This window comes from Sapajus apella, unplaced genomic scaffold, assembly GCF_009761245.1.
Source record: "Sapajus apella isolate SASKATOON/1434 unplaced genomic scaffold, GSC_monkey_1.0 scaffold43, whole genome shotgun sequence".
Taxonomy (NCBI): Eukaryota; Metazoa; Chordata; class Mammalia; order Primates; family Cebidae; genus Sapajus; species Sapajus apella.
Genome location: NW_022436983.1, coordinates 1,045,299 through 1,058,619, shown reverse-complemented (window position 1 = coordinate 1,058,619; position 13,321 = coordinate 1,045,299). Strand labels below are relative to the sequence as shown.

Here is a 13,321-nt window from a genome sequence, read left to right as displayed (position 1 = left end):
ATACTGATTTTATACTGGAAAAGAACTGTTCACATGGCTCTACTATATAAAATGTGTTTTTCAACTAAAACTTGCTTTTTAATGTGTTTAGGATAACTAAAAGGATAAAATAACTAAACACGTGCCAGTTTTTAAATCCTAATAATAGTATCTTGAGTGAACAATAAAACTAAGGCATACGCTGGTTTCAACTGCATCATTCAGTACTCAATACAAATAGTTAAACTTTGACACTGAAAAGTGGGAGTGTCAACCAAATGACAGTAAAACATTTCATTATCATTATCTAACAAAATATACATGATATTAGACTTTACGAAATAATTTTCCAACCAACTTCACAATAAAAAAAAATAACTAGTGAGGCTCTTGAAATTGACAGATGATTTGCTTGGCTGACAGCTGTAATTCTAGAGAATGAACCATCCTTTTTGTCAACCTACAAGTTATACTATAAGTAAAACTTCCCAAAATGCACAAAAATGCTCATTCGTTTAGACAAAAAGCAGAATTATTGTTTTCATGTTTTGTTTCAAAAAACTAAGATTCATATTGCCAAATCCTTTACTTAAATCCAAAGAAATGTATCTGACCTTTTCCTTTGAAAATTCTGTGACTTCTGCCAAGGTAAATTCTAACTATATGAACTAACCTAGAAATGATACATTCATCTTACTTTGATTCATAATTAATAAAAATTAAATAATTTTGGTTCTATGAATAATGACGAACACTGTTAATCAAGTTGATTACAATTATCTTTCAAACTCTCGACCAAACTGTTCAAACAGTTCGGTGTAACAGTGTATCAAACTGCTAAATCTTATTGGGAATATCTTTGATCAACAACATGAGTAGTAAAATCAAAAGGAAGCTCTACAATTCTCTGTTTAGCTCTAATTATTATGTGCTTAGATTTAATTAGTAGGATAGGAACTGACTGAGGAAAACATAAACACATATTGTTATATTCAAGTCAGCATAATGCTCACAGCAGCAAATACTGCCATTACTAATCTAAGACCTTCAAATCACCATATATCCAAATAAATATTAATTAAGCACTATGTGCCAAACATTGATCTGAGTTTGCATTTTTCTTTTGCATTATTCTTTTCCAAAGTCTCCAAAGTGCATTAAGCCCAGTAGTAATTCTCCAAAAGATTTTTAAAAGGTTAAAAAACAGAAACTAACAGCTTTTTAAGTAGAAAAATATAATTAGTTTCGCTATTTAACAATCCCCTTCCTGTTCTTAGAGTTGTGTGATCATCAAATCTTACCGTTTCTATTTTTAGGCAGCCCAGATTTACCTTTTTCCTATAGATCAAATTACCAAATCTCAGGTCCAAGTTTAAGTCAACTCCTAACTCAGGTTCAATAAACTTCTCACTATTAATCTACATTTACATTTTCAATCTAAAAATATGTAAGAGGGGACAGATAAAGTGGGGGCACAGAAGTCCTGCAATTCATCACTTCAAGTTGGGTTTGGGGGCATTCTCTCCTGCTCTACTTCATTCAATTCCAACTGGAGGTACACATGATGAAGTAAATCTATTTTCCATTATTTATCAGGGAGTAAACATCTGTGGGACTCTACTGTGTATCAGGCACCCAGAAAGGATCTTACATTGCACTCTTTCATTTAATCCTCACAATAAAACACAAGGGCTTAATTACCCCCATTTTACAGAGGAGGAACGTGAGGCTCAGATTAATTTGCCCAAGATCACAGCTACTGAGTGGATCAACTGGGATTCAAACATGGCCTGTGGCTTTTCCCACAATACCACACTGCTCCTACTCTAAGTCACCTGGTATTGGACACCAGAATTATAGAACTGTTGTATTAGTATCAAACATTTGCAAAGTGCTTTCACTTCTCTGTGTGATTAAATCTTTTGCCTTTTTTAATCCCCACAGAAACTTTATGAAGACAGAATTCTTTTTGCTACCCCAGAAGGATTAAGTAACTCATCTAAGATCACACAGCAGTTAAGTGCAGAACCCAGGTCTTCTGAGTCTGGGCTGAAGGCTGTTTCCACTGCACTAGATGATAATTACTCTCACTGTCAAGCCCACCCCTTCCTGTAAGTCAAAAGCTTTTTCAAATCCTACCTTCTATAGGTGGCACGGTGTTGAGAACACAGTAGGTGCTAGTTCCGCAGAATACACTTTGGGAAACGCTCTAAGGAAACAGAAAATAAAATGTAAAACTAATCTTTCAAAAAGATATAATCTGGCTCTTCTGTGATATTCCTGCCAAGATGCAAAACCTGAATCTAATCATGAGGAAACATCAGACAAATCGAAATTGAGGAACATTCCACAAAATGACTGGCCTGCAATCCTCAAGAATGTCAAGGTCATGAAAGTCAAAAAAGACTAAGAACTGTTCTGTATTAAGAGACTGAAGATACAATCCGTTATGATCCAAGGTTCTGATTAGATATTTTTCTACAGAGGCCATTGCTGGATCAACTGGCAAAACAGGAACAGGACTGAAGAACTGGGGAGTAGGCATGTTTCAGTGTCAACTTCCTGCTTCTGATTGCTATCTTATGGTTATTGAGGAGAATGTTCTTGTTTGTAGGAAATACATGATCGAGTATTCGAGGGTGACAGAACATCACATCAGCAACTTATCCTCAAATGGCTCAGGGGGAAAACATTCTTTGCACTGCAAACTTAAGGCTGTTTCAAAATTTAAGATACATGTGTGAGAAAAGGTCTATGCTGGTGAACATGCATTAACTGTGTAATTTTTTTAATGGGAAGTAAGTGTGCTGTACATAGAATAAATTTTTGCCAAGAAGAACCAATGTCACATTCATTTTGAAGCTCAGTCAACACCAACAATATTATTAACCATTTCCCAACAACAAACCCAACACCCATCTCATCCAAAAAAACGTGAAGAGTGCCAACTAGTATTATAGCATGTGAAGTCAGTCAAGGGGAAGTCAACAAGAAAGAAACAAGGTCTCTCTCTGGCTGCTTCACTCAGATAAAATTAAAGATTTCACATAAAAACCTACACAGAAGTAACTTAAAAAAAAAAAAAAAGAAGAGGAAATGGTTTAAATCTTGATAGCCAATTATTTTCAGTCCTAAAAATATCTTTTTTGTTTGGTTGCAGTATTAAATAAAATTTTAGATTATTCATCCTACATTATAAACCACATATTTATACACTTAGAAAACCAAAGATAGGTTACAAGTTCAACAACCACCCTCAACATTTTATATTTAAAAACCTACCAGGCATGGTGGCTTGTGCCTATGGTCTCAGCTACTCAGGACACTGTGGTAGGAAGATCACCTGAGCCTAGGAGTTTTAAGGCTGCAGTGAACCATGATAACACCACTACACTCCAGCCTGGGCAACAGAGCAAGGCCACATCTTTAAAAATAATAATAATAAATAATTCAGTGGCTCATGCCTGTAACCCCAGCACTTTGGGCAGCCAAGGCGGGTGGATTACTTGAGCTTAGGAGTTAAAGACCAGCCTAGGTAACATGGTAAAACCTCATCTCTACCAAAAATACAAAAATAAGCTGGGCATGGTGGCACACACCTGTGGTCCCAGATACCTGGAGGGCTAAGGTAGGAAGATTGCTGGAACCCGGGAATTCGAGGCTGCAGTGAGCCATGATCACGCCACTGCACTCCAGCCTGGATGACAGAGTGAAACCCTGTCTCAAAAAATTAACTAAAATAAAATAAAATATAAAGAGTTCAGTTCTACCACTTATTAGCCGTCCTTGGGAAAGTAATTCAACCTCTCTATATTATCTCATCCAAAAAGAGGGAGTAGATACTTCTCTCTCCTATCTCTCAGGCAGGAAGCGGGGTTAGATAACACATACCCAAGCCCTTTTAGTTCAAAAGCACCACCCAAATACAAACACTATTGTTACCACAGTTAATGAGGATGATCTTTAACCATGTTAATGTTTTCTAAGAACAAACAGGATTGCCTGAGTTATTTATCTGTTGTTGGTGTTTCTGTTTTTGTTTTGAGACAGAGTCTCACTCTGTTGCCCAGGCTGGAGTACAGGGGCACAATCTTAGCTCACTGCAACCTCCGCCTCCCAGGTTCAAGCAATTCTCCTGCCTCAGCCTCCCAAGTAGCTGGAACTACAGGCGCCCGCCACCACGCCTGGCTAAGTTTTGTATTTTTAGTAGAGATGGGGTTTCAACATATTGGCTAGGCTGGTCTCGAATTCCTGACCTCCAATGATTCACTGGCCTTGGCCTTCCAAAATGCTAGGATTACAGGCATGAGCCACCACACCTGAGTTTTTTATGCCAAAAGTGTTGAAATCTGACTAATGTTGACTTCCACAAATTTTTAATTTTCCTCTCCCTTATGTCCATGATCAAGTGCTTCAGAAGTCAATTTTCAGCGTCCATATAAAGTCCTTCACTACAATGTGACTCCTAGCTACCAGGATAACCATGAGCTCCTTAATTCTTTCTTTTCTATTTCTATAAAATTCTTGTTCTAGGACTGTTTCTCTCTCCTGTTTGATTTAACCAATTGCCAACTACCTGGGAGACAGTGGTGGGAGGATCACTTGAGCCCAGGAATTTGAGCCAGACATGAGCCATGACAGTGCCACTGATTGTAGCTTGGGTGACAGAGTGAGACCCTGACACAAAAACAAAAAAAGTAGTTTACTATGATATCATCTGTGGTAATAGCCATGTCCAAGGATTCACCTATAAACTAGACAAGGCTCAGATTTCATGTATCCTTTGGAAAATTAAACATTACTTTCTACCTATGACTGTGAGCATAGAATTATCGTACATTAGGAAAAGTGGCTGATGGGAAGATTTCCAAAAGGGGAGATGTCAGCAGCACACTGACTTCTTGTAACATTTGCAAGAGTCGCCAGCAACAGCCCACTAATCGCATGAATACAACATCTCATTTTAATTTAGTTTCTGAATTAAAATTTGAAATTTTATGCCATTAAAAATAATGTCTTACATTCAAGGCTTAACACTTCCTGGCTTCCTATTATCAAAAACTGATGATATGATTACCATTTGAGATATCTTAACAATGGTCACTTAGGTTCAGTGGGACACACTAATGAGAAGCTTCATAAAAAAGGATTTTTATATCCAACTTCAAAGTCTGACAATAAGTAAATCAGTGACAGAATATATGAAATAACAGGAAGAATAGGGCACTAAAATAACATATTTCACAGAAATATCACAGACAAAAACCAATCACGCTTTCTCCACAGCACTGCATAATAAAGTCTCCACAGTTCACTAGGAAAGAAACGTTAAGTCAAAACTGAAATCAAGTCATTCTATCTTGGAAAACCATAGGTTCTCAAAACAAGTAAGCCAGAGCACAAAAAAACTTACATAAGAAATGGCTACCTTGTATTAGATGCCCTGTGCCAGATACTGGGCCAGGAGCTTTCACAGTGTTCTGATCTCCCTCTAAGTGCCTGTTTGCAATGCTGGGGTGGCTATGCCACAGAGGGAGGCATGCTGGTCTTAAGCACCTGCAGAGCCACGGTGGTGGTGTCCCAGGCCACTACTACTGCTGAGGAGTCTGAGCAAATCAGTGAGCCACTCTGTCCACAGGATAACAGTGGAATGGAAAAGCACAAGCCTTCAAGTCAGAAAGATCTGGGTTCGAGTCCTTCCTGAGAAACGTCTTCAAGTGCCTCCCTGCTGACTCTTCAACTCAGACCCCTCACACTTCAGGAAGCCTCTCGCCCACAGGGTTAGGCAGTCCTGGTGGGGCCTTTGGAGTGGCCTGTGTTTTCCTCTCACAGAACACATCCTTCTTTATGGTAGCTCCTTCCATTTGTTCTACAACTATTAAAGGAGCACCTAACATGTGCCAGACACTGTTTAGGAGCTGGGACACAGCAATGAACAGGACAGACAAAGGTCCTGTCCTCCTGGAGGTACATTCCAGTGGAGGGAAAGCAGATGGTAAATGGGATACTCTCCAATAGGGGTAAATGCTATAAAGAAAATGAAATGGAGTGGTGCATTACTGTAAAAACTTGGTAGGATATTTTTCATTGTTTCTGAATGTATAGCCCTGGTGGAGTGAAGGGAATACTTGATTAGAGCATCAAGAAACCTGTATTCCATCATTAACCAAATCAATGGTCCTCAGCCTTAGCTAGTTATCTAGTGAGATCTCCAAAACTCTGACACCCAGAGCAATTAAGTCAGAATGTCTGGAGATGGGACCCAAGCCCCAGTATTTTTTTAAAGGTCCCCAAGTAATCCCAAGATGTATCCGAAGTTGGGAACCACTGAAATAAACAGTTGTGTGACTCTGGGCAACTCTCTGACTTTCCCAGTTTTCTCAAGAGTCAAATGGGTAGTCGATCTTGAGTAGAACTTCTCCAAACTTTGTGCATGTGGGTGATCTTAGGATCTTCTTTTAATGCAGGTTCTGATTCACAGGTCTGAGGGAGGCCTGCGATTCCACCCCCAGGTGATGCCCATACTGCAATTAACGGCCACACCTTGAGTATGTGAAACTAGGTGTTCAGCCTAAAAGACCAGGAATTAGATAAAAGATCTATAAAAGATCTTTACCGTCCTAACATTCCTCAATCACATTAATTCCACTAATTCCTAGAAGACTAAAAAACTACTTTCACCTGTTAGTACATACTATAATACAAAACTATACCAGAACGTCCATGAAGATAATTAAAAGAAACTCTGGGGATGGTTACTCAAGCATAGGGCCCATTTCTGCTAGAAGTGCCCAAGAAGGCTGGGCATGGTGGCTCACACCTGTAGTCCCAACACTTTGGGAGGCCAAGGCGAGAGGACTGCTTAAGCCCAGGAGTTCAAGACCAGCCTGGGCAACATGGCGAGACTGTCTCTACAAAATATTAAAATATTAGCCAGGTGTGGTGCTGTGTACCCATAGTCCCAACTACAAGGAAGGCTGAGGCAGGAGGATCGCTTGAACCTGGGAGATTGAGGTTGCAGTGAGCCATGAGAGCATACTGCACTACAGCCTAGGCGACAGAGTGACACCCTGTCTCAAAAATATATATATATAGAAATACCCAAGAGGAGAGATGCAGAGCTCTATAATACATATGCTCTGTTTTCAAAAGAACACTATCTAATTGAAACAATACTTAAGGTAATGAAAAGGGGAGAGATAGCATGGGAAGAAATGCCAGATATAGGTGATGGGGAAGAGGGCAGCAAATCACACTGCCATGTGTGTACCTATGCAACAACCTTGCATGTTCTTCACATGTACCCCAAAACCTAAAATGCAATAAAAAAAAAAGGCAATGAAAAAATAATATATGACTTAAAAGGTTAAAACAAGGGACAGATGATAGCAGTATGGAAATTCACTAAGTACCTGGGTATCAAGCAGAAACTCTCTGAAGCCATGGACTATGTTTTATTCATTTTGTCTCCATTCAGAGAACCTAGATCAGGACGTCACACATGGGCACTTCATTATATATGTATAATATATACATACATTAGAGTTTTTGGAAGATGGATTAATGAAACAAGATGCTACATAGTAAGAAGTGATTACAGGCTTTGGAACAGAGACACAGCATAATGAAAACTGTCTTTACCAGTCTTTGAAATAAAGACAAATAATATTTAGGTCTCCACAGAATTCAAGCCAAGCCCAAAACTCTTAGTACCTTTACTATGCTCACTAGTTTTGCTTAGCATCCTAGACACTGTGCCTAGATAGTTAGGGAGGCTAACTGTATAATATCTCAAACGCCATAAATATTCACTTCTTGCCCAGGTAAAATCCAAAACAGGTGTTCCTGATGGGCAGACTGTTCTCCAAGCAGTGGTTCTGCTGCCTGTGCTCCATCCACCCGTGGCAGAAGACTTTCTGGGTCATTAGGCCCTCTGCATCAAGCCAGATAAGGAAAGGGCATGATACTCATGCCCCAAAAGTTTTAGGGGCCACGTCTGGAAGTGGCATACTACGTTGCTCTCACCCCACTGGCTAGAATTTGGTCATGATTGCAAGGGGGACTGGAAAATGCCCAGGAAGAGGAGGAGAAAGGGATCAGCTAGCTGTCTCTGCCACAGTATCTTCTGTCAACTGCTTTTTTTTTACAAAACAGTCACTCCTTTCAGAAATGTCTTCTGCTAACCTACAACTCCATTTTCAATCCCTAAGGCCATTCAGGATCTAAAACCAATCTATGAGTTTTCCTTCTCCAATAAATATTTTCCTAACATACTTGAAATGAGATTTTATCAAATGCATTCTTGAAAGGATGTCTGGCTTGTTCTTCCCAGTAACTCCGGTAATACTTATTACAACGTCTGGTACATAACACAAGCTAAAATTACTTGTAGAATTCATAAATTAATAACCTTCCCAAAGTTTATGGAAAGGAAAAAGAATGGTCGTATCTCTTGTCCTGGTCATGGTGGTGTCGTTTACAAAAAGCCTTCTTTTTCAAGCACATCTCTTCCTCTAAGGTCACCGAGTTGCCTTGGTCACTCATCCTCTTGGTCACTTTGGTTTGCTGTGCCTTGGTACTGTGCCACTGAAACAAAAGCAAAAGACTGAACAAGCAGTGGCTCGAACCTGTAGCCCCAACTACTCAGGAGGCTGAGGGAGGACTGTTTGAGCCCAGGAGTTTAAGGCTGCAGTGAGCTGTGACTGTGCCACTGCACTCCAGACTGGACAATAGAGAAGGACACCATCTCTAAAAAAAAAATTTTGTAAAGAAAAAACTGTAGATATGACTCTCAGTCCATCAATGTTGCACATATTTTTAAAGAAAGCAATCATATCCCTCTATTCATTCAAGAAATCAAGCAATATGACAAAAGCTATTTTAAACCTGCTTAAAAAAAAAAAAAACCTAAGAAGAATGGGAAAATACTCAACCGTTTTCACAGATACCAAGAAAATCAAACTAAAATTGGGGGCTAGAACACAAGGGTAATAAATAAAAAACAGCACAAGGTCTGTCAAAAGACATGCTTTGGAGACACTCCCTAAAATCAGGTTAACAATTTTATGAGACGAGCAATTCAACATGCACCCAAACCCAAGTAACTTTATTCTTTTCTGAACCACAAAAGGTTAGTGTGGGGAAAAATTATGTGCTACAGTACAAAAATATTTTGTGCTCACATATTACTTTTCAAGAAGTTTAAAATATACCATTAAGTGCTACTATACTATAATAACCCTCACAACTCCCCTATGGGATAGAAACAAAAATTATACAGTCAAGTTAAAAGGAAAAAGTCTGGTAGGTAGCCGACTTCCTACTCCTGGGGCAGGCTAAATAAAAAAATGAAACAGTAACCTCTAAGGTAATTGGGGCACAAACCATTTTAGGCTCTCAAATTGAGTTCAACACCTAGAATTGAGTTCAAAAGCAAACAACTAGCTTGAACAGACTACAAAACAGCTGAAGTTCTATGAGGCTGACACAGGAACTAATATTACAATATATCAAGCCTGATTTATGGCCTAAGAAATGAGATTATTTGATTCTCTATTACCAGAGATGCATGTAAAGCATGTTTAAAGCAATTTCACAATTTTTTAAAAAATTATTCTTTATAGATATGAATCACGGTATCATTAGAATTTTCATAAATTTAATTTGGCTTGGAAGCCAGTATACTCAACAGTCTGAAAATTACCAAAGAGCACTTATTAAATGTCCATATTTGTACAAATAGATTCTGATAGAATACATTCAGTAAGAAAAAAACTGTATGAAATTTAAAATATTGTTTTAGTTGTACTTATTGTTACTAATACTAATTGTGTTTAACTCCTCAGAGAGAGCATTGTAAAATATCAACAAAATCAACCCAACAAACTAAGCATTCTATTCAATATTATGTATGTATAACAAGCATTTTCATATATAAAATTTTACTTTGATCCTAAAAGATAACAAAGCACACATTAAGCCTATTCTAGAAATGGAGACACCAAGACATGGGTACAGGCATTGGGCAAAGGCTACAGGCTGAGACAGAGCAGAATGAGAACCCGGCCAGGTCTCCCTACACTACAGTGTGACTTCTACAAGAACACACGGTTCTCTCCCTAATAATGCAGCAATGCTTCTCCACAAAGCAACGCTGCAAAAGTTAGGCCGGAAAAAGTAAGTTGCCCTGAGAGAAAGGGAAAGCAAATGCTCCCACAGAGGAACACCAAGCAGGTTGGCTGGGAGGGAGACATCCTAAAGGAGAGGAGAGCAGTGGAACAGAATGCTACCACCACATACACCTAACCTGACCTGTCTAAAGATCCTCCATACCTCTCAAACATTTTTTGGTCCATGAACCACAGACCACCATCACCTATCACTACTTTCTACTGCCCAAAGAACTAAAACTTCATCAAAACCAAAGGAGAGAATGGCACTGTTTCTCATAACAGAGCAACGAGCCAGACGCCCAGAAAATAGCAGCCACAGCCCTGGAATGGAGGTCGGCTATCTGGGAACCTCCCTTAATCCGAACACAGCCAGAGCCAGAACTAGGAAGGAAGCCAAGAACACTCTGAAGGCCAAAAAAGAATTTTACGAAGTCCATGCACAAAAGCTCATGTACTCTACTGTAAGAAGCGGTTCTCCGACCCACATTACTTCATCACTATAAAACTATTCACAGTTCTAGTATGCTTAATTATCAGGTTGCCAAGCCCAGAGAAAATCAGAAGCAACAAATCAGAGGGGAAAAAAAATATAGCTGAAAACTGACACACAGAAGCAAAAGAGTAACAGGAAACAGCAAGGAGAGATTTTTTTAAGCAATAAAAATTGGACACAAGGATTTGAAAGGTGTAGTAGTTTGGGGTCATTTATCATAAAAGGAAAATTCTACTCAAAAAAACCCAAATCACAGTATTAAATAAAGCCCAATTTAATAAGCTACATACAACATAATGAACCCAAGGTTATTAAGGAAAATCTAAGTTAAATTCCATGTGTTCTACTTAACATAGAGAAAAAGGCAGCACAGTTTAATACCTTTTGTTTGCATATCACTTTGCAGTCTATAAAACACTTCTTATGAATTACCTCATTCGATCCTCAAAAAAACCATAAGGCAAGAGGGCAGACACCTCCACCGACCAGGAATTCGCTGGTAAATACTTCTATTTTAGCCAGGCAGATGGGTTTATTAGTGGCAATTACAACAAAGAATGTTCATTTGTCTAACAGGAGGGAGTACATAGAAGGCACATGAAGACAAAGGGCACGGAAGGCCTCCTGAGAAGCATCACCACATGACTATCCCAACTTTTAACTAGAACTTCACTTCCAAAACTTCCACCTCTGAAAGCTCCCATTCTTCCATCTGCATCCTACAGAGCCTCATCCGAAGAAATGTTATAATGCCTTCTAATCCCATTATCCCCCCATACAGTGGAGGACAAACTTTATGATGGACCTCCCACAATCCCCACCTCTTGATGTTAACATCTTTGTGTAACCTCCTCCCCCGGAGTGTGGGCTGGACCTAGCCAGTCCTTCCAACCAGCACACCATGGAAAACGTAATGGGCAGACTGTCACTTCTGTCTTGCTAAAGACTGTCCCTCCTGGCTCTGACAAAGCAAGGTGTTGTGTTGGAGAGGCCCATGGGGCAGGAACTAAGGGCAGCCTCAGGTCAACAGCTGGTGAGAAGCTGAGTCCTCAGCCCAATAGCCCAAAGAAAAGAGCCTTCAAATGACCAAGAGAGCCTGGAAGTGGATCCTTTCCTACCAGAGATTTCCAAGGTGAGCCCAGTAATGGCCAGCACCTCGACTGCAGCTCGGCAGTCCCAAAGCAGCAGACTCAGCCCTGCTCTGCCCCAACGCCTGACCCACGGGAACCGGGAACCAGGATATCCCACCCTGGACTGTTTAAAGCCACTGGGTTTGTGATTATTTGTTACAGCAGCAATAGATAACTAATACACCCACTGACCATCAGGCCACAGTGGTTTCTTCTCTCAGCTTGGACTGGTTCAATCACTTCACCACCATTTCTACCAATATTCTGTATCTGCCACCAGGATTCTGAAATAATCATCTACCCTATCTCTACTCCTTTATTCTCTCATTATCAAATTGACAAAAACCAATAACTTTCCTTAGTCTTCAGTCTACTCAACTCTGCAGCATTACAGCTGTCAACCTCCTCTCAATCCTCCGCTCTCAGCATCCCTGAATTCATATTCTGCTTGTTCTACTACCTCTCTGACTATTCTTTCTCAGCCTCTACTGGTTCTCTCCCCTCTGCTGACACTAAAATGTAAGCATCCATCATATTTCTGCCCTCAGGCCCCTTCTCTGCTCCACTGGCAATCTCACTCAGGACTGTGACTTCTAATTGTTTTGAATTGATTCATTCATTCATTCATTCAACCAAAAGGTACTGTCTGGGCAACAAGATGTAGCAATTAGCAGAAAGACAAGACTACTGCTCCCATGACGCTTCCACTCTCCTAGGGTCTGTGCTGCTGCCGCTGCATCTGTGCCTCCAGACCTCCTCATAGCCCTTCTCTCCCTGCCCCATGCCCAGGAGGCTGACCTCTAAGGACTCCAGCACCAAGGCTTCCTTGTCCTCTCGAAGCGCAATGAAGAAAAAAGACGCAGGGTGATATGAATGACTCCCTAAGCTTTGACCCACATCTCCAATGTCACATTGTATAGCTACCCACATTCTAAAGCTACCCAATGATGTCTTAAAAAGAGCGGTACCTTTGCAGCAATTCTCCCCAAAATATACCTGCCTTGTCTTCCCTATCTCAATCTGGCCTCACTAAACGCCCAGTTGTGGTTTAAAACCTAGGAGTCACCTTCCCTCAAGGCCCACATTCAATCACTCACAAAATTATATGTCTGTGTGGCACACACACTCCTCAGCCATGCTAGCTCTTTCCTCACCTTGCTAGACAACTCTTGCTAGAAGTGATTTTTTCCGAACTCCAGTCCACTCTTTGCTCATTCATTCATTCAGCTAACGAGCATTTACTAAGCCTAGGTACTCAAGCCTCTAACCTCTAGAAATGCATACCTAACTGAGAAAGAAGTAAACAAGCAACTCCAATGTAAACTAAAATGTACCATGCCTATGAAAACCATGTAGTGCTACGGTGCACACAGGAAGGGCATCCAATCCAATCTGAAAAGAGCACCAAGGTCAAGAAGGCATCTCCTACTGGAAGTCTCATTTAAGCTGAAACAGAGGACATAGAAAGTCAACAAGACATGGGTAAGTGTGTGTGCCTGCGTTCCGGAGTCAGGTACAACTTCTAAATCAAGGCAACAGCAATGTGC

The 13,321-nt window shown here is 40.2% G+C and overlaps 1 protein-coding gene across 22 annotated transcripts in view; it reads right to left on the bottom strand.

Moving 5' to 3' along the window:
* Positions 1-13,321, bottom strand: part of CAMTA1 (calmodulin binding transcription activator 1) — a 954,794-nt gene that overhangs the window by 918,128 nt on the left and 23,345 nt on the right. For 19 of the 22 annotated variants that reach the window (XR_004275913.1, XR_004275912.1, XR_004275911.1 and 16 more), the window contains exon 2: positions 2,119-2,188. The exons of the other annotated variants lie outside the window; for them this stretch is intronic. Coding sequence is in view for 14 of the 19 variants with exons in the window: in XM_032301111.1 (XP_032157002.1) it covers positions 2,119-2,188 (70 nt within the window). In the remaining 5 variants the exon portion in view is untranslated. The remainder of the gene's footprint in view (positions 1-2,118; positions 2,189-13,321) is intronic. 22 annotated transcript variants of the gene reach the window in all.